Below are 23,158 nucleotides of genomic sequence, written 5' to 3' on the forward strand. Positions count from 1 at the left end.
TTTTTTGATAAAAAAGGAAATTAGGAGCAAATGTGATGAAAAGAAGTACAATGGATCGCTGCTGCAGTAAACAATACAAGGGGAAAGGAAGGGAGAAGGTAGCATAAGCCACACATGGGACCATCCAGAGAGAACAGAAACATTAGCAGAAAGTTAGATCACAACTTGGATCAAAATAAGAAACCTGTAATGGAAACAAAATTTTAGACAAAAAGTTTACTTTCCTACCCACTTTCTTTTTCATGCCTTTAAGATGTCTGATTTGGCTGCTAACAAAACTTTTCTCACTATTAAGTATGGCTTATGCAATCTAACACACACTTTAATAATATTCACTATTTTTTCATCTAAAGCTTCATTATAGTTAATTGGAAACCTAGTTTAATTCACATACGTTCATCAATCACTATCTCCCTCTCTGTGAATCCAAAATGTTTCATAGAGTTTCTCAAGAATCATCATTCACAGTAACTACTCCCCACTGATATGCATGGGAACAAATGATAGAGACAGACAGCTATAACGCATCCCCAGTGGTGTGTTTGGAATCCTATCTTTCCTTCCAGGTTCAGTAATACAGGGAGAGAGAACAAACTAGCCTGACTTGGAAAGACTGGCCTGAAGACTAGGATTTGGCTTTGTGAACTATGACTTTACAGTGTCAGGAGGTGAGAGTACACTTTTCAAAGACAGGAAGAATGCATCTTTCAGGAGCTTCACAATCAATTTGTAATTAAATTATCAGATATAATACACGACCTCAGGTCGGAGAGGATGTAAGTGTGTCAGAGAAAGGAGACTGGAAGAAGTGCTTAGTAGTACATAAGAGAGTCAGAACAGTATTAATGGCTTAAGACATATATCAAATGTGTATGTGTAGATATATCCTTTAGATGAGAGTGTATACACACACACACACACACACACACACACACACTTACAGCATTGAGTAATATATGTTACTAGGAATTGACTAAATAGCCCACAAGACCTGTTAATAAAAGGCTGATGATTTTTCTTATGAAGGAGAACTAAGAGTGCCAATAAATACAGAGTTTGTTTTGCCAACATACTTTGTAACCATGTTTCATTAGCATACTCACACTTGTTTACTTGTACATTCACTTATGCAGTAAGTTGGTTCCCCATTTTTATTAAAGAGAGTATCTCATCTGTTTCCTCCTTAACACTTACAAAAAATTAACTATAAGTTTATTTATTTAAATTATAAGATAGACTGAAAGCTGCACAAAGGCACGAATCACGTCAGCTTATTCATCTATGGAAGTCTAGTACTTAGCCTATCCCTGGCTCTTAGGTGTTCAATAAATATTTGTTGACTAAAGGAATGAACATATGCAGTATACACAGTGCATTCTGTCTACTTCACAATTATCATTTTTCATTCAGAATAATTAGTTCTGGTTATAAAGAAGCAGGAATCAGCTGTGCTGGTGCTTTAAGTGTAATATCCTCAAGATATTTTGTTTCCTTGGTTGCTCTCTTTACAGTTAGAGGCAGTGTGGCATGAGCTAGAAAGTCAGCCAGCTTGAGGACAGATACTTCTTCTGCCACCTACTGGTTGCTTAATCTTGGGCACATCACTTAGCCTTCCTGTGTCTCCATTTCTTAATTTGTAAAATGAGTTCACTTACCTTAAAGGGAATTTATGAAGAGTAAATGACTTAATACATGTGCAATGCTTAGAAAAGTACCTGGAATACAATAATCTCTCAGTAAATACTAGTTCTTCTGTAAGTATTATTATTCTAGGAACTTACTCAATTCTGGGGTTGTTTACTACAGTGACATGGGACCTTCAAATCTCAGAAGTTCAACACAAGAAAAGTTTATTTCTCACTCATACTACATGTTCCGCGTGGAACCACGGGGAAGCTCTGCCCCTCGAAGTCACTCAGGGATACAAAATGATGGGGACTCCACATCCATGCTTATTTTCTTCATTCCTACGGCGGAGGAAAGGGAACATGGCAAATTTTCATTGGCTCTTCAAACTTTTGTCTGAAAGTGACTCACCTTTTACATTTTATTAGCTGAGGAAGGTCACATGGGCATGCCTTATTTCAAAACAGAGGAGTGTAATCTACGGTGTGTCCAGAGGAGGAGAGGATAACAATTTTTAACTATTAGTCTCTCAGTTAGCATTTGTGTTTTTGGTCATTCTTGGTAGGATTAAAAGTTATGCACAGAAGTCTTGACCTCAGTGATCACCACCAGTGCTTTAGCCAAGCAGAGATTCGAGTTCTTACTGAATTTTGTGTGTATGTTTAGCAAGATGTTCCTTTGTTCCTTTCACTCTTTTCTCTATTCCCCTGGGTAGTTTTTGTTATCAAATATCAAGTAACCAATTAACAGTTCAGTTATGCTTTACCAGGTAAATTCAGTTTTCCCTCCAGCTTATGAAGGTGATTGATTCCTGGAAGGGGAGGAGGGACCCCTTTTAAGAAAATTAAGTGCATTCTCGTAAGTCTAAAATATAGCTATCAAAAATTTCATGGAGGAAAATTATGACTTCCTGAACCCTGTTTATGCTAAAATAACACCAAATTCTAATTAATGAACACCATTACATCAATAGTAACATTAATTATCATAATACAACCTAACTGGGAATCTTCCCTTCATTAGTTACTGGCTCTTTACCTCCTCTTTTCAAGTATAGCAATTATGTGCTATACTTGTAAAATCACACTCCTGAACAAAACATATATATAATACTCAATGTTTCTGTAATTCAGTCATGAAAGGCAAAAACATGGCTGTAAGGACCAAAATAAATAAACAGTGGGAAATAATACATATGATATCACATTCATCCTCCCAGGTGACATCATTAGAGGTATCACATATGAGATTATCACTGCTAAAAACTTGCAAATCCAAGCAGAATTTCAGTGCAGCATGACTATCTGCACAACCGTGGAGATGATGGCACAGTGGCTTCTGTATGTGTCCACCTGGATGCTCTCCAAGTGCAGGAACTCTAAATTAGTCCTCCTTCAAGAAGAGAAATGCTTGTCAACCTAACTTAGGGTATTAAAAGAACCTCTCAGAGTACTCAAAGTATACTGACCAAAATAGGCATATCACAGAGTAAAAATTTTTGATTGTGCTTGCAAATTATTAATAACAATCACATCTGGAGTTAAAACTTACTAGAGTAGTCTCTATTACTATCTTTTTTCCTGGAATGCCTCACATATTACAGAAGAATATAGCAAAGTGTATCTTATTATGTTGAAATATTAAATAGGTGGAATGGTAGAGGAGCGATTTAGTTAAAGGGTCAATAATATATATTAAATTTCAGTGGGAAAGCAGAGTGAAGAATGTGTGAGTGAGAATAAAAGGAAAGGAATATATCTTTTATACATATTATGCTGTTACATCTTCAGCACCAAGAGCATTGCCTAACACAGGATAAGTACTCAGTAAATATCTTTTTGAATGGAAACACTGAAGGAAGGAGAGAAGGAAATAAGTGAGTATCCATTTTAATGAATGATACTGTTTAATGTTATTGAGAGTTGAAAGCACAGCTCTCAGTACCTATTGTTATTTTATCTATACTCATTTCCACTATCTTTAAACTATAAATAGAAAAACAAGTGTGGTTTGAAAGAAACAAAGTTTTTTTTTAAGAATTTATGTCTGTTCAAATATTGAAAACCCCAAATATTATCAAAGACTGGACTCTCAGTAATATTAGGTTAATTTCCACATAGAAAATGGGGAAAATACTAGAAGAACAAATCAGAGAACAAATATCTAAATTTTCCCAAACCTTGCTTCCTTCAAAAAAAAAAAAAGAAAAAAAGGATAATGGATTTTAGAAACTACAGATGAAAATTTTTCGTTGTTGTGGTCTATTCAGATCCTCTGCCCACTTTTTAATCAGGTTGTTTGGTGTTTTTGTTGTTGTTTTTGAGTTTTATGAGTTCTTTATACATTTTGGATATTATATTGTTTATCAGATATATTGTTTGCTAATCTTTTTTTCTCATTTGGTAGGTTGTCTTTTCATTTTACTGATTTTTTTTCTCTGCAGAAGCTTTTTAGTTTGATATAATCCCACTTGTTTATTTTATTTTTGTTGCCTTTGCTTTTGGTGTCAAATCCAAAAAAATCATTGCCAAGACAAATGTCAAGGAGCTTACTGCCTGTGTTTCCCTCTAAGAGTTTTGTGGTTTCAGGTCTTATGTTTTAAAGTCTTTGACCCATTTTTAGTTGAGTTTCATGTATGGTGTAAGACTGATCTAGTTCTATTCTTTTGCATATGACTGTTCAGTTTCCCCAACACCGTTTTTTGAAGAGACTCTCCTTTCCCCATTGTATATTCTTGGCTTCTTTGCCATAAATATCAAAAATAAATGGGTTTATTTCTGGGCTCTCTATTCTGTTTCATTAAGTTGCATGTCTGTTTTTATGTCAGTATCATACTGTCTTGATTATTATAGCCTTGTAATATAGTTTGAAATCAGGGAGCGTGATGCCACAGCTTTGCTCTTCTCTCCCAAAATTGCTTTGTCTATTTGGGCCTTTTGTGGTTCCATACAAAGTTTAGGATTCTTCGTTCTATTTCTGTGAAAAATGCCATTGGAATTTTGATGGAGATTGTATTGAATCTGTAGTTTGCTCTGGGTAGCATGTACATTTTAACAATATCAATTCTTTCAATCCATGAGCAAGGACTATATTTCCACTTTTTTATGTCTTCTTCAATTTCTTTATTCAGTGTCTTAGTTTTCATTGTACAGGTCTTTCGCCTCTTTACTCCTAGGTATTCTTTTTGATACAGTTGTAAATGTATCAAATTTCTCTTTCTGATAGTTAATTAGCTATAGTGACTTTTTGCACATGTCTTTGTATAGCTTTTTTAGTGGTTGCTCTAATTATTACATCATATCTACATAGCTCATCACAGTCTACTGGTGGTGTCATTTTACCACTCCAAGTGAAGTATAGAAACTTTACCTCCCTTTACATTCCTTTACCCTCTCTCATTTATATTTGTCTTGACTATTACCTCTACCCACAATGAGAACCACATCAGACAGTGTTATAATTTTTGCTTCAACAGCAAAACATAATTAACAAAACTCAAGAGGAAAAGGAAATCCTATTATATTTTCTTACACTTCGCTTATGTCCTTTCTTCCTTCCTGATGTTCCAATGTTCCTTCTTTTATTGCTTCCCTTATGTTTACATGATTGCTATTAGCCATTTTTTTAGACTAGCTCTGAGGCTGACAAATCTTTTTCATCATCTGAAAATATTTTCATTTCTCCTTTATTCCTAAAGGATATTTTCACTCGTTATAGGATTCTGGGTTGACAGTTCTTTTAGCACATAACAAAACTTTTACACTTCTTCTGGCCACCATAGCTTTGAATGTGAAATATGCTGTCATGGTTCATGGTATGACAAGTAATTTGAGATCGAAACCTGGATTTTTTTTTTTAATTTTCTGAGATATTTTTATCTCGTTCAAATCTTCTATTTTAGTTGACTTTTCTCTGACATTACTCCACCAGGACAATGGGGTGCACTGCCTCTTCAATGCCAGGTGGAGATAGAAATCTAGGTTCCCCGCTTCCCTTCCGCTGACATCCAGGGAGTGGGTAGCTCCTCATGATGGCTTAGCAGGGGTGGGAGTTCCAGCTCCCCACGTGGTATCCACTGATGGGGGTGGCCTCATTGCTGCTGGTTAGTAGTAAAAGTCCTGACTCTCTACTATGTCTCCTCCCGACCCACCCCAGTGGGAAGAAAGAAGGATGCCTCATTACTGACCACAGGGCGTGGGAATCTAGGCTCTCCATAAGGTCTCGAGTGACTCCTTGAGGGTGAGGTACCTTGTCATCAGCCAGCAGAGATGAAAGTCCTGGCTCCCTATATGACCTTCTCTGACGCCACCCCAGTTTGGATGTTAGGGCGCCTCGTTACACCATCATGAGGCTTCAGATCTAGACTCCCCACTCATCCTTTGCTAGTGTGTGTAGGGGGGAATGAGAGGCATAGTTTTTCTGTGGTGTTTGGCTAGAGGAAATAATTGTCTAAAAGTTTCCTGTCTTCCTAGGATGCCCTTTTCCTGGTCTTCTGGCTAGAGAAACATGCTTTTGTTGAGGCTTTTTTTTTTTTTTGTCTGTACCCGTTGGTCTATCTGGGTTGCTAGCTTCTTTTGCCTCCAAATCTAGGGTATACGAGACAAAAAGATAACCCAGGGAACTCACCACTTTGTTGTTCCTTGGGCCCTGTGGTCCTTAGCCAGTCTGCCTTCTGCTCCCCACATTTCAGAGTTTTGTTACGTTTGTTTTATATGTAGCGTATAAATTTTTTTTTAGTTGTTCTTAATGGGAAGAATAGAGGAAAGTATGTCTGTGGTCAGGAACTTGAGAAAACATTAGATCTCAGGTCTCTCCTAGTGAATTCAGTTACTTAATTTTAACATACTTTTAAGGAAAATCATTATAGCAAGATTTTAGCATTTTCTTCTTTAAACTACTAGGATTAATCTGTATTTGTAGGGATAGAATTTTTCATATTTTAAATTAATGACAGAGGTATACTACTCATAATAATTAATCACCAGATAATCATTATTTTGACAGAAAAATAAAATTATAATTATTATGTTTAGAAAAACAAGTATATTAAATTATACTTTAAATGATTATAATTTTAATGTTCTTTTTATATATCCCTTATATTGATATATTATTTAACAATTAAGCTATAGAAAACAAAATTAAATAGCCATAAAATCTAAAATTTTTTCAAAAGTAAATTATTGTTCTCACTGACTATACTTCTCTGTAGATTTGCAAAGTAAAAAAAAATTGTTTTAATTAATTCATTAAATATTTATTAAAAACATAGTATGTGCCAGACGTTGTGCTAGAGAGATAATGATGAGCAAAATATATAGTTTCCATCTTAATCAAACACAGTGTTCTCCTACAGTAAAATATCAAAATAAAAACTGAAATCAAATCTTCTGTGAAAGCATTTTATATGTTTTTATGAATAGTGCTGCTCAAGAAAATTAGAATTTTATCTTTTGAGTATATTATTCCAGGTACTATACAGAAAAAGACAGACTTCTCAAGCAGTAGCATTTATCACTAATGTTTATTAAAGTTAAATTGAAAACAAAAATGATACCATGAAATGTTCCATTGGTATACAATGAACATATTTCAGTAGTTTCTGAAATACCTTGTAGATTTTTAATATTGTTTAAAGTGTAACATAGTTTAGACAGTGTTACCAACGATGGCCATGGCTGTTAATGGTTTATATTAACTGAAAGCTGTAAAATCATCCAAGGACTCTGTTAGCGTTAGAATAATAATTTACCAAGACAATTACCACATACTGGCATTTTTTTGCAGCTCTAATTCACTATTATTAATAATGGATAAAATTGCACTTTTCTCATGTTGCTGTGGGCAGTAGGGAATTATTTCAATGAATATTTCAGCACATTATTTTAATCATTCTTCCACCAAATCCAAGTGGGCAATATTTTATAGTTCTTAATTCAGTGTACTAAGAAACCATGGTCATTAAATTGCGAACTGTTTGTAGTGAGGTCTATCCTGTGATTTACAAGCCTTGTTAAAAACAGTGTAAAAGAATGCAAACTGTGCCATTAATACTTGTAATTTGATGCTGCATTTGTTACTAAACTCCCAGTGATGAATGTTTTCAGTAGAAGGAAGAACATTGTAAAGAAAGCAGAGCTGAATGTTATAATGCCTAAAATATGAGAATGTTACTATTTTAAGTTTTGTTCATTTGTAGAGGAAACATATGTATATAAACACAGTTGTAAAACATAAATATCTCAAAAGTTATCTTAATTTTCCAATGAGACCAAAGAAATAAAGATTTAACTGTATCAGTTATGAATTTAGAAGAGTTAAATTTACCATAGTTTATAATATGTAATGCCATTCATGCTCTTGATGAATTGAATACAGAAAATATTTAATCCTTATAAAAAGAAAATGTGCAAAGCTTTTAAAATTTATTGTGTAAGCAGTCTGTGAATGTATATAACTTGAAAAAATGTACTTCCAGTTATACATCATTATTATTAGTTATTATTGTTTTTTATCTTCCCATTCTTAGCCAATTGCACGATTTCTGGCGTTTGGATTACTGGGAAGATGATCTTCGTCGAAGGAGACGGTTTGTCCGCAACGCATTTGGCTCCACTCATGCTGAAGCATTGCTCAAAGCTGCAATAGAATATGGTGAGTACCAGTGCCTCTCACACAAAAATACTCCTGGATGTGAGGTGACTCTCTGTGGTTGATAATTCTTTTTTTTTCACTAGCATTTAAAATTCTCCATGTCATAAGCCAAAAATGTTATGTTCTGCTTTATCCTTCAGCATCATTTAAGTTATACTCATTCAACCCAATATTTCTCCCACTTGATGTATGTTAGACTCTTCAGCTTCTTTGTGATAGATTAGAAGCCTCCACATAGTTGGTTATTACCCAGCATCCTTCTCATAGAGCCTAAAACAAGAGTAAAATCATTTTCCTTTTCAGCATCTTTCAAACTTTTTCACCCAACGTGGAAAAAAAAATGTACTACTGTAAGTGTGTATTCAGATTTATATATTTTTATGTATAATTTGTGTGTGTATGTGTATATATATACACATAGGTATACTGTGTGAATATAAATATATACATGAAATATATAGACAAATATGTGTACTGTTATGTATATACATATACACATGCACATACTTGTGTATTTAACTGAAACAAATGTCTTACTAATAATCTCATTACATGGCATTCTGTATTTTAACCCTATTCTATTATTTTCAGTTTAATAAATAAATCATGCCTCAGTATGCCCATTAGGTTCTCAGTCCTCCAATGGATTGCAAATAAAGTTTGAAAAAGACCATCCAACATTAAAGATATCATCCACTATCACACTACAGTAGAACTGCACCCTAAGTTGTCCTTTATAAAATGTGCAATAAATGGTAAATATCAAAATACTTTTTGTAATTAAATAAAAACGCTGCTACTTTAGATTGCTGTCCACCAAGAAGTATGCATAGGGCTATTCTCTCCGTTCACCTACTTTTTTTAAATTAATTTATTTATTTTTGGCTGCATTGTGTCTTTGTTGCTGTGTGCGGGCTTCCTCTAGTGGCGATGAGCGGGGGCTACTCTTCTCATTGTGGTGGCTTCTCTTGCTACAGAGCACGGGCTTTAGGCGTCCGGGCTTCAGGAGTTGTGGCTCGCGGGCTCTAGAGCACAGGCTTAGTAGTTGTGGCGCACGGGCTTAGTTGCTCCGCGGCATGTGAGATCTTCCCAGACCAGGGCTCGAACCCACTGCACCACCAGGAAAGCCCAGTTCACCTATTTTTAAATGCTCTAAAAAGTTTAAGTTTGATTGATAATATAATTTTATAAACCATATACACTCAGAAAATAACGTTATTGAACACTGTCCATATGTTTTTGTTATTGACTACTTTTGTTCTCACAATCACTTGGGTTTTTATTATTTTAATTTTTATTTATTTGAGAGTAATAAATGAGCCATATGTTTTAAAATTTACCCTAATATATAACACAGATTGCCATTCATGTTCTTGATGGATTGAACAGGGAAAATATTTAATCCCAATAGAAAGAAAATGTGCACAACTTTTAAAATTTATTGTGTAACTAGTCTGTGAATTGGTATTACTTACTAAGGCTGGAAACACAAATAAATATGTGAGGATTTCATATGAAACATACCTAAGATAAAGTTAAAAAGTAACTTTATACAGTAAAAGTAACTGCAGGAGAGAATATGCTTTAAAAAAATATATAGTTGACTTGTACTGTAGGGGATTTCTTTAATCAACTCAAAAAAAATCACCTAAGGATTCTAGCACCTAAGGATTTAGCACCAACTTAAAATGAGTTATTATCTTTATGTTCTACAGAAGAGATTCTTAGAAATATCTACTTAAAGTGGCATGCTTTATAATATGAACTTAAAAATTTTTAACTTCATTTCATATTCCCAACCATTTAAGCATTTTCATCAATTCATCTTGAATTCCTCTCATTAGAAATTAGAAACATCTAAAGACAACTTGTAACAGGGGTTAGGCTAGAGTGATATTATTGGTGTTGCCAGTACCTTAATTATATAGGATTCACATTATACTACATTCAGTGTTCTATAGGTTGCTTTTAGAAAAGGTCTGTTAGAAAAATATTTCTTTTGGTTCTCTATAAAAATGGATGCCTTATTTTGTATGTTCAGTTTTTAAAATGTCTTTATTATTAAACCAGTGTCAAAGCTTATAAGAAACATATTTAAATTTTTTTATATTGACCTTTTTTTTTTTTTTTTTGATACGCGGGCCTCTCACCGCTGTGGCCTCTCCCGCTGCGGGGCACAGGCTCCGGACGCGCAGGCTCAGCGGACATGGCTCACGGGCCCAGCCGCTCCGCGGCATGTGGGATCTTCCCGGACCGGGGCACGAACCCGTATCCCCCGCACCGGCAGGCGGACTCTCAACCACTGCGCCACCAAGGAAGCCCCTATATTGACCTTTTTTTAAGACTGTCATGTCATGTTTTAGTAACATAGTAACCACTGTTAATGAACCTAAATTAAAAAATAATATTCTGATTTTGAAACAGATGAAAGATGTAGGTGATAGTAAACATCCTCTGTGTGTAGTATGAACGTATTTTAAAATATGTAGTGGTTTATGAATTTGAAATAGTGGATCATCAGCAGTATTCCAAACCTGTTATCCCTCCTGAGTTGGGTTCTTTGATAAAAGGAAAGTAGGGTATGTTTTTATTTTATACGTATCTAGAACAAAGACCACACGTATGCCATAAAATATTCAGGACATCTACATGGTACTCGTGCCAGATTTACTTCATGGTCATTCTCGGGGTTAAGGTCGGGTAGTGGAAGACAAAAGAGAACAGAAACAATTCTACCTCCAAAAACAACTCTAGAGCACACCTCTGACTTCACATTTGTGAACTTCTAGAAGTGGGTAGAGAGTAGGGAGTAAAATATGGAGGATGTGAAGAGGTGAGTGGAAAGTACTCCCTGGAGTGATCTGTACATAGAAGTAGAAGGAGGAATTACAAACTGCCAAGAGAAAAACATAACATTGTATCTTCTTCCAAACTCTTAATGTGCCTTCTAACCTATGTTTAAAGTATTTCCTCAGAAGAATAGGAAGTAAATGTCAGTAATTATTACAAAGCACTTTATCCAATGAAAATAGATGTTGAAAGACTTAATTGAAAACATATTTTGTATATTTTAGAGAAAGGCTTTTATATGCACATATTGCCAGAACATTCATATAAAACTAACAGAAATCAGCCCATCATCTGGTCACTCTGCCTGCCATTAAACATTTAAATGTGTTTTAAGTACCTTAAAGTCTGGCAGTGTATAGACTAACATCCGAAAGATTTAATGTTTTGGTTTGTGTAGACATAGGTAAAGGGTATATTTATAGCACAAACCTACTAATTTTGAGAGAGCTTCTAGAACAAATTGAAATTCAATTTATTTCTTCCTCTTTGTTGAATAATTAAAGTATTTCAAATTCTATCTTGAAAGTTAAATATTAAATGCACAGAAACTCTGCAGTAATCTATGGTCAAAATTTTTTTTCTATTCATCTACATTGTGGCAACAAAATTGTTTTAGGAACAAAAGATTTAATGAATGGAACTTTCAGTATGGCTAGAAGTATTTGAATCAGTGATCAAAGTTTTCAGAATTTTAACCAAGTTGTACAAGCTGAGGGAATAACCTAAAATTACTTAAATAGGGAATATTTACATGGCCATCAAAGCAATCGCTGAGATTTGATCACTGGTCATGTCTCTCTGTTCCTGTAGTACACTATGTTTCAAGAATGTGAGCCTCTATTAATATATTGTAATAGCAGTGAAACTGAATTTGCAAGCTTAATGTTTTAACAAAAATGTTTTGAATCACTTGACTTTTCCTTTAATTCAAACAGTTTAGCTTAAATCATAGTTAAACTTTAATGTGATGGGCAGAAGCATTTAGCTGTAATTTAAATTTCATGACATTCTATTTAGGCAATTTATTTGGAGCCACAAAACAAATATATTAACAATACTTTCTTTTAAATGAGCAAATAATCAGAATTAGATATATTTCCAAGGAGACAAAAAGGACCGTTATTGTACTTCATATTTGCTTTGCAAAGCTTTCTCTTCCATTTCATTATTAAAACTTTTGGTTGACCTTTTTCAGTTGGAAAACATCCTTAACACTGATGGAGTTTTTCATGCTTCTTAGTAATACTAATGAGTTGAATAATTTATGAGGTTGTCATGTGCGAAAGATTTGGTGTGATTTGATATACTTTTCAGCCTCTAGTGTTGGAATGTGATTAATAAAAACCTAGAGGCATGTAATTTTTTTTGCTGGTGTTTAATGCTCTAATTTCATATGTATTGAATGTGTTTTTTGGGTGTTTTCTGATAGTAAAATCTCATACAAGTGCAAATTTAATTGATTACCGGGAATTTTACAGACCATAGCAGTGGAAGAATATAAGGAAAATATTTTAAACTATAAATTCATTTTCTGATCTGCAGGGCTTTCTTCTTCAGGGCAAATTAGCTAATAGGGAAATGATTGAAAAAGGAGGATTCTGTATATTGTTTGTATGTTTAAATAAAACCCAAACCAGACAAATTTTGGTCCATTTCTGATGCTGAAAGATTATGGTGTCAAAGAATAGTTAAAATCTTAATAAGTTTGGTTGTCTTTGTTGATTGTCAATTACCATGTAGGACTCTGTCCCCTTTCCATGAAATTATAGTGGAGCAATGTTTCATCAAAGCCTAAGATCTCAAGCTCCACGTCTGCGATCAAAGCCATCATCCTAAATAGGTCTGATCAGGCATCGCAGAGGAGGGCAGGCTGTTTTAGCCAGAGGAAAAAAAAACATGGAGCAAAGATGACAAAATTAATCATTCATTTCTTTGGCAATAAATAATAAGATATGCTGAGAACTGCAAATGCGAACATCCTTAGGTTCCTCAGAGATGTATCTGCTTAACACCCAATTTATCTAAGCTTGTGAAGCCATCTAGATATGACCTTGATGAATAAGAAGCAGCTCTGTAATGAATCTGGAATTAAATTAGTTTTGATGGTGTATGCATGGCTACTGTAAGGTGCTACTTGCAGTCATCAAGAAATAAGAAAACACCGAGAATAAAAAAGTACTAGTGCAGCTATATACAGTTGTTGAGACAGGAGCTTCAAATTATCTGACTTCATTCTTTTTCTGACTCCAGTTTTTTGAAGAGTTTACATTTATAATAGTTGGAAACGATGATTTGATTGTTTTACCGAGTGGTTTATTGTTTGTACCATGTAGTCTCTAGCAAATGTCTTCTTATTGTTCATTGATATGTCCATTTTAGTTGGTGTATTATTAATTAAATCTTCATATCTGGAATGAAATAGATGATATGATTATTGTTAAAATAATTTATTGAAAAGTTAATGATGTAAATTTTTTACAAGCGAGAGAAAGGCATACATGGAGTCATCTTTCAGCTCTTTTTTGATGCCAGTGTCATATTTTAATACAGTCTTATCTTCACCCTATGGTTTTATAGTCTCTTAAAATAATTTAAATGGATTATATAAATGCTGACTTATAAAATATGCTTATAAAACACATTTTAAAGTTTTTGTGTAACAGCATTTTCATATCAACAAAGGTTTTAACAACTCCCCTGTTTTTATGGGAAGCTTCAGATGGAAGGCTTTAAACTGATTCAGAGGAATCAAGTGGCTTCATTAATTTAAAAGCATTTATTGAATATCTTGTACATGCCATGCACGCACTAAATGTTGAATACAGAGGCTGAGACACAATTTCTGCCTTCTCACAGCACATAGTTTAGTGCAGTGTGTCTCAGCAGGGGTGGAAGTCAGCGTGTGCTACTGGCATCTAAAGGGTAGACACCAAGAATTCTGCTAAATTCACTATTGACTATTCACTGGGCAGCTCCCCAGAATGACAACCAAAATCCAGCCCAAAACATCAGTAGAGACTAGGTTGAAAAATCCTGGTCTAGTGGAAAGAAATAAGCAGTTCTCGTAGAGGGAGGTGGTACTTCATAAAGGAGCACAGGGAAGGTGACTAACGCTGGACCTATCGGGTTGGAGTCAGCTTCACAGAAATAGTTACTTATGAACTGACTTGAGAGAAGATTAGGAATTTACCAGGTGAGCAGGGAAGAGCAGAGTTAATAACAGAAATTTCCAAGACATGGAGGCATAAAAGACCCTAACTTACTTCTTTGAATGACCTCAATATTTTGCACTTGGTAATAGGTCACCGTGTAAAGTTATCAGAAAGTATTTTGATTTTAAGTATTTTATATTCTGAGATAAAAGAAAAACCACTTGAGGACAGGAATCATATCTTTCACCTATTCCATTTAAAGCATCCACATTAATACAATTTTTTGTACTTTGTTGCTGTCTTTTATTTAATCGATAATTCATTCATTTCAACATACACAGTATTTTAACCACATTCATTCATCCTTTTCAATAACAGCATTGAAGTATGATAGTCTACAGAATAGGTCTATAAGTACGGCATTTTCAAATCCTGAAATACGTTTTTTATGTCTGTACTTTATTTCCAGTTAGAGCATCAAAAGCCACTAAAGATAAGGAGCTGACAAAATTATATTAATAGATCTATTGCTAAGTGGCATGGAACTGCTCACAATCTTGCTTATATTTTTAGACTAATTTTTATAAAGTGTACATAAAATTACATTTATAAATAATTAAAATACAGTATGATAGATATTTTCATCAAGCTGTATTAAAAATGCTATGCAAACTCAGTGAAGAGGGCTGGCTAACTGAAGAAATAAATTTTAGCTAAACTTGAAAGGATAAATGGATATCTACCCAAGACAGTAAGTGAGGTGGTGGTAACATGGAGGAAGGGACCACACAACATGATGTGTCCAGGGAATGAAAGTGGTGCTGCTTGATGGAACACAAGATGGTGTGGGGAGATCGTACAAAGATGAGCTGAAAAGGCTGCTTGGAACTATACTGTGAAGGGATCTGTCAATAGAGGTATTAAAGGATTTTTATTTGGGAAAATGACAGACTATAGAAATTAAGTGGCATGCTAACTAATAAATGGTAGATAGAGCAAAATCTCAATCTAAATACCGTGATCTTCCTATACAGTGTGTTGCTGTAGATAAATTTGGAATTTTCCCAAGTGTATGAGCATTATTGAACTTCCCCTCTCTAAAAGTTTACCTGCTAAATTTTGGCCCACTCATACAGCCTGTCATCCACAGAGATTTATCAGTACAGGTGAACTTAGAGTCGTTCACAGACTGTGCATTCAATGTCATTTATAAAAACATAATTTTAAATGTCTTTAGGGCTTCCCTGGTGGCGCAGTGGTTGAGAGTCCGCCTGCCGATGCAGGGGACGCGGGTTCGTGCCCCGGTCCGGGAGGATCCCACATGCCGCGGAGCAGCTGGGCCCGTGAGCCATGGCCTGCGCGTCCGGAAAGTCTCTAGTGTTTTTAAAAGTGCTTTCGATAACCTATACCAGCACCATCTCTTAGCTATCCCAGTTTTTAATAATTAAAGAGAAATTCCTGTTAAATTACGTCTTCCTTCCATGTCCCTGAACCAGTTGCTTATCTATCCAAAACATCTCCTACCCCCCATTTCTCAGAGTTTTAAAGTAAATTTTCCACACTGCATTTTGTGGCAGGCTTAGAAAAGAAACACCAAGCATCATTCCCCAGGTTAATGCCATCCACTGCCAGGGGAAGTCTCCCCACCCTTTAAGCCCTCATTCAAGCTGTCCAGTTCATCTTTTCTTTCATTCCAAGAATGCCAAAACTTTCTTCCTTCCATTCTGCTACTCATTGGCTATCTACCCCTCTTGACTCAGGATGAAAGGTTTCTTTCCTTTGTTCGTTTTCCCCTCCCTCCCTTCCTTCCTTCCCTCCTTCCTTCCATCCTTCCTTCCTTCCTTCCACCTTCCCTCCCTTCTTTCCTTCCTGAAAAGAAACATAGTCATTGTGGAAAATCCAGAAAACGCAAAACAGTTTTAAAGAAGGGGGAAAAAGTCACTCATAGACAGCCGTCAAGATAGCTGCCTTTACCATTTTAATGTATTTATTCCTGCTGGTCTTTTTCTAAGCATACTTTAACGTAAGGACCAAACACTATGCTATGTACTCAAACAGTCACGAAGATGAATAATGCATTATCTCTGCTCTTCATGATATTTAGAGGGTTCCAAACTAGCCCAAGTTTTCTATATGTTTTAGCACTTTTTTCCACAAGTAAAGTGTGCCATGTGATTTTCAATGTAATGAAATCCTATTTAAAATATTTTAAAATCACCCTAACTTAATGGCTAATCAAAATCCTACCACATAATATTCTCCTACCACAGAGATTCTACGTTTATCATCATGTATATTTTTAAAATATGGCTTATCAAATTTCCCTTAAAAAGCATAGAATGCAGTTTTCTACATTTACTCCATTAAGATTATTAAGTTAGCATTTCATAGTTATATAATGCTGTACTTAAATTCAATAATATTTTCTTGTACCTTTTTTAATTGCATTTTTACTGTTTAAAAATGCTATTTATGAATATCCCCTTTGTTGGTCTGCTCTAAGAAATATTGCTTATATATGAATATTTTGAATTAGGAATAAATGAAATTCCGTTTTTGCTGTCAGAACCAAATTGTAAAAATGCATTGCATGTCTTTGAAAATCAGTATACTCTATTAGCAGGCCTGTCAATATAAAAAGTGCATTCCCTTTCCACCTCTTGCTCTAATAACCTCTTCTGTGTTACTCTGAGGCAGTTCACATAATCAGAGTATATTGTCAGCTTACTGGAGTTGGGGAAGCATGAAATGAAAATCACGTTAATATTGATCCAATTCTTTTACTTGCAAGTGTCCTTGATGTCCTTCTCCACAGAGCAATAACTGTTGATGTTAGGTAGCCATTTTCTTTTATTTCTTATAGTCCAGTAAATCATTTACAAGCAAAACTAATGTGAATAAGAACTTACCACTTAGAATAATAATCTGTGAACATTCCATCTTAATTAATGTCCATATTGCTAATTCTGGATATTTACTCTGCCGTTGAAATAAGTTCTTCAAGCTTTTCAGAGAACAGCCTACCTGCAGATGTAATGTTTATGTCTAGTTTAAAACAATCAAAAGTCTGTACAAGTTACTCATGCTGTACTCTAATTTTATGTGATATAACAATGTATTAAAATGGACCATAAATAGTAATATCAGTTATTGATTCAGGTAAGCATTACCATTTCTGAATCAAATTCATTATAAATTTGAAGCTGGTATCTTGGTAGTTTTATGGTGATATAGATAATATCTATTTTGAATTACAAAATATATTCTCTGTCAACAGAAATGAATTGAAGTGAGAACCATGGTTAAATCCAATGCATTCAGACTAAAATACCCACAACTAAGAAATGAAGAATTTGATGTGTAAACTGTCCAGATTTTTTATCTGTATTAATTAAATTTAGTCAATAACTATTCAGATTTTTACGTAAAGTGTGTTTGAAACAACAAATAGAAATTGTTTATTTGGATAGAAACAGTCTATTTCATTTATAGAAATACTTACTTTCATAAAAAGATTTTGTATTGATAAAGTGAGGCTCCTGACTCAACATCAAATATAAAAGAGCAAAAAGGATACCTGAGTTTTCCAGTCATTCTTTCCAATAGTGTTTTTTTTGTTTTTTTTTTTTCCGGTACGCGGGCCTCTCACTGTTGTGGCCTCCTCCCGTTGCAGAGCACAGGCTCCGGACGCGCAGGCTCAGCGGCCATGGCTCACGGGCCCAGCCGCTCCCGGACCCTCCCCACACGAACCCGTGTCCCCTGCATCGGCAGGCAGACCCCCAACCACTGTGCCACCAGGGAAGCCCTCCAGTAGTGTTTTTATTCTGTATCACTAACAGTCCTTACCATTAGGATTTTTCTATTGCAAAGACTGTTTTTTCTTTAATCCTGTTCTGTACAGAAGATGATTTTTGTTTTTTCAGTCCTTGGCCTTCAGCAGGTCTTTCCTTCTATGTCATCATCATTTACGTTACTTAAGAAAGGAAATACTGTGTCTGTGCTATAAAGTCAAAGGCAAAATTTAATTTTGAATTTAAATTATTTACAAAGAAAAATACTTACTTTTCAGTAAATGATCGTTACAGTGAAGTTTGTTCTATGTATGTACTACTGCTTTTATCTCACATTAAGATTGACATAAAACATTTTTGAGTGTTAGGTTTCTCAATACAACAAAAAAATTCTTTCATCTTGTTTAAAATGGTCAAAATTGTAAAATTCTCAGTAATAGATTGATTCATACGTATTATTGCACAAGATCATATCACCATATTTAATGTAATTAGTTGGGAGTATTTATCTTAAAATCTTTTCCTTTTAGTGGAAATTAAATAATATCATTGGAGTTACTAAAAGCGCTGTTCTGTAAAGATATTTGTTGCTCTGATTTCAGCTTTAATGAGAAGAAGTAATGTCTATTTAAAATTTCCCAAAGTATTTATGTGTCATTAATACTCCTAAAAGAAGTATTTAGGTTTGAAAATGAATTGCAGCATTTTCTCTTACGTAAGGGGAGATTTTTGTCAAAACACATTTCCCAAGCTAAAAATGTTGTGAAATGGTGTATATTGAAAAGAATTTCTCCTCCAAAAAAGACTGCCATCTTAAACTGATTTCAAGATGTTTAGAAACATTAGAATTTCCTGATATTACATTTAGATAAAATTAAAATGAGACTAAATTTTCATTCTTCCCATTTCCTTCCAATGATGGAAGAAAACTATGTATTAAATGGCTCATCTTTATAATTCTCTAAAACAAATTGCGATATCAACTTTGTTGAGAAAGCAGTTTTTTCCTTATCCAAGATATTAAGAACACTTATATTCTTAAGATGCCTATATACAAAATCCAAAATGCATGTCAAATATATTGATGCTTATGTAATTTTATTTAATAATATATTTAAATGAATAATATGGTTATTGAGGGGAAATCAGTTTTTAATGTAAGCTATTTACACTCCATTCAGCTTTACAAACACTTCATGGTACCTGCCTACACGCTATCCTTGCTGTCTTCAGGAATTATCTGATCTAGGGGAGGTGTTGAAGGCTCCTATTGCCTTGTAATGAATATAAACAGTGTTACAACAGCATGATGGAGGGAAGAAGATTAATCCCAATTGAAGGAAAGGAAACCATTATTTGTTGGATACTCATTATTGACTAGGTATCGTGCTAATAAGACCTTAGACGCATCCGTTATCTTATTTGAGTTTTTAAATCCTCACATCAGCCTGCTTTTTCCCCCCTTTATATAAATCTTAGGCAGCATTATTGTAAGCAATAAAGCATTGGTTGTATTCTTGTTCATTTTTAAATTATGTACTTAGTAAACTTTTAATACTCTTGTTAGTTTATTTTATCAACATTTTAACAAACATTCTGAGAGGTTATTATATAAATAATATTCACACATTTCACAGTATTTAAGCATTCATTGTCTATTTCAACAGTGCAATAATCCTGTGAGAGTTCAGTTAAAAAATACTTGGTTCTCTTTCAACAGGGTAGGCAACTGAGGTTAGGAGATTGGTCTGGATATATTTGTAAAATACGTTTTTAATGGATGTTTGCAGGAAAAATAAAGTAAGAATTGCAAATCACACAGTCCACCTTACTCATTTATGAGGAAACTGTAAAGGACATGAAGAGAAAAGTAACTTTTCTTAAGTACTGTACATATAAAATGATTAATATGCAAATTATTATTGTATTTTCATGTGCTCACTCAACAAATATTTATTGATTGCCACTTTTTTTGACACTCGATACACTGGAAATTAAAATCTAATACGAGAATACCTAAATAAAAGACTTAAGAAAAATATCAAAAAATAATATATTTTGACTTACAAGATACAAAATTTATACAATGAAGAGAATACTCAACTAAACTGCATTCTGAACGACAGAGCAGGTAAGGGAATTCCATGTAAAAGAAATTACACATGTCAGACTTAAAGGTTTGAAACAGTGTGGCATGTTTGGGAACAACAGCATTCAGCTCTTGGAGAATATAAAGTGTGAAGAGGTCAAATTGGTAAATTAGTGAGATATTAAATAAGCAGGGGCCAGCTCATGAATCTTACACCATGTACTTAAATTGTACAGATCAAATAACATGGAAAATGTGTTCTTACAGAGTAGATATACATAATATAGGTAGATAAGTAGATAGGTAGATACACATGTATGTTCATGTATCATTTTAATAAATGAAAAAGCCATATTTCCATACTCAATGGAAAATAAATGATAACTATTATATAAAACTGGTAAGAAGCCCCTGCTACACTAAAATTGGCTTGTTATGGGTTTATATCTTTTCTCTTCGTGCGTTAACCACACAGACATGATTTATTGTTTCCCTATTATTAGAAATTACATTTTTCCTTATTGGTATAGATGTTTTGGAGTTGTCTATAGAATAATTCCTTAAACAGAAATAAACTACTTTATAGTATTTTTCTTTACATTAACTGTTTATGTGTATCGATAGAAAAAGACGTGATGGGCAAATGAAATTTCTTTGCCTTAATTGCCCAGACTTTCCAGTTAGACATATTCTCTGAATATTATCAAGATAAGTTAATGTCTCTAACTTATCACTTCTATATTTTAACTTACCCTTGTTTAAAATAACAATATAATTTTTAAATGATAATTAATAATTATTATTATAGTAGTAATAATGCTAGAGTATAATAACAGTACTAAAAACAGAAACATAGTTTTCTCGTTATTTCACTTTTAAAATATACTTTGTTTCACGTGGATCCTTATTATTAAGAGAAATATTACAAAAGAGGAGCTTCATTTAGGTTCATGTAATGCAGTATTCTATATTAGATGGCATTTTCACATACAGAGCTTTAAGCATATTTCCTTACTAAGAAATATAATGTGTATAGGATGTTTTCCTGTATTTGTTATTTGTAACATGATGTGGAAAATAAGTATAATTTTTGGATTTGGCTTCATTAATCTATAATTTGGTGGAATTTTTTATTCTGAAACCTTTCAAATTTTATGGCATTTTAATGTTTTCTTAGAAAATAAGGGTGTATGTCTAGCCTATCCAGCTTAACACATAATTCACATTTTCAAAGCTAAGGCATTCTGGTGGTTTGTGGTACTCGCTTGTTAATTTCCTGATGAATGGCTAAAGAGGCCAAGAAGTGCACTCAGTCCAACATGTCTTCTGAAGATAGATGATCTCAAATAAATTCTCTTCCCAATCAGATTTTGATTTGCTGGGTGTTAAACCAATTCTTTCTAAGGACAGTGTTTATAAGCCTTGTAATGAGACAGCCCTTTGAGACCTTACCTCTTTTTGCCTGTAATTTTGATAAATGAAAGTCTAATTCATAAAGGATATTGTGATTGAAAAGCACCTTTGGATCTCATACACTTTCATTTAGATAAATGTTTGGTGCAGTATCGTAAAAATCAGGAAGTTTACTGAGCTTCAAACTGATAACACTTCAACAGGGACGATAAGTTCGCTGTGTTGGTAGGGATTAGTTTACTACATATCTTTTGAAGACATAATTGTTTTACTGCTTTAAAACTAGAGGCGGTAAAATTGAATATACATTTCTTAAATATAATATACATTTGAGAGCTCACATACTTTTGACTAAATTTGCTTTATTGGAAGATTTTAATTTTATTTTATATTTTTAATAACACAAGAGTAATGTAAAGCCTTTTTTAAAAAAGACAAAGCAGAATGCACACAGTTGTGATACAAGGAAAAACTTGCTTTATTAAGCTGACTCATGCATAAAGGGCTTTATTGACTATTTCATGTAAAGAACCAAGTTCCCTTTCATGTGAATTCATAGATTCTTCAATAAGCGCTCAAACTGAAGGCAATTCACCAAGAATCTCTGAGATATCCTGGAATCTTCAGGTTAAGAGATATCCAGAGGTAACTTCTATGTCTCAGGTTATTCATTTGTTCAGTATTTATGAGGACTTGCTGTGTCCCAGGCAGCGTGCTAATAACTGGGATTACAAAGACAGAAGAATGTTTCTAGTCATCCAGGAAGGAGCTTCCAGGCTGTGTGGAGATAACAAGCGCACAAAAGATTATAATACATATAACTACTAGAGTAGCAGGATTTACGAAGCATAAGGGATGGGACTTCCCTGGCGGTCCAGTGGTTAAGACTCCGCACTTCCAACGCAGGGAGCACAGGTTCGATCCCTGGTTGGGGTCTAAGATCCCACATGCCGCGCTACACGGCCAGAAAAAACAGCACGTGGGAGAGTGCACACAAACCTGCCTTAAGAAATCAGAGTGGGGAACTCTGGGTGGGTAGACTTGAACTTCCGTTCAGCAAGTGTTCATGGCACACCTGCTGAGTACCAGGCACTGAGGCTGCAGAATGAGGCTATAGCCCAGTGGAGAAGACATACACATAACAGATAGCACCCACTCAGTGTGGTTGAGTTCTGTGTAGACTGTGAAAGTATGGATTGGTTAGGAAAGGCACCTGAAGGAGGTGAGTTTTGAAGGTTAAGTAAGAATTAGCCGAACAAAGGAGGAAGGAAGAGACATACCATATTGAGGGAATACTTTTAGCACAGGTAAAGAGGTCTGAGAAAACATGACATAGTTTGGAAGCTGTAAATGGTCCAGTATTGCTCATGGGGGAGTAAGAAAAACTAAGACAAAACTGGTAATGAGAGGGTAAAAGGCCTTAATCAGTCATGTTAAGGGGTTTAGATTTGTATCCTAGAGTAGAAGCCTTGCACTGAGTGTTGATTGGGAGGGGTTAACACACAATATTAAGCAGGAAAATATTCTCAACTTATTAGTGTTTAATAATAATACTCTGACAAAAGTATGGAGGGTGGTGTGAA

General features: G+C 34.4%; 1 protein-coding gene across 4 annotated transcripts in view; it reads left to right on the forward strand.

Annotated features, from left to right (window-relative positions):
- NBEA (neurobeachin) overlaps positions 1 to 23,158 on the forward strand; it is a 618,385-nt gene that overhangs the window by 375,544 nt on the left and 219,683 nt on the right. For all 4 annotated transcript variants that reach the window (XM_065896024.1, XM_065896027.1, XM_065896028.1 and 1 more), the window contains one exon: positions 8,156 to 8,280. In XM_065896024.1, the coding sequence (XP_065752096.1) occupies positions 8,156 to 8,280 (125 nt within the window). The remainder of the gene's footprint in view (positions 1 to 8,155; positions 8,281 to 23,158) is intronic.

The sequence above is a fragment of the Phocoena phocoena genome, chromosome 18 (genome assembly GCF_963924675.1).
Source record: "Phocoena phocoena chromosome 18, mPhoPho1.1, whole genome shotgun sequence".
In the NCBI taxonomy this organism is placed as follows: domain Eukaryota; kingdom Metazoa; phylum Chordata; class Mammalia; order Artiodactyla; family Phocoenidae; genus Phocoena; species Phocoena phocoena.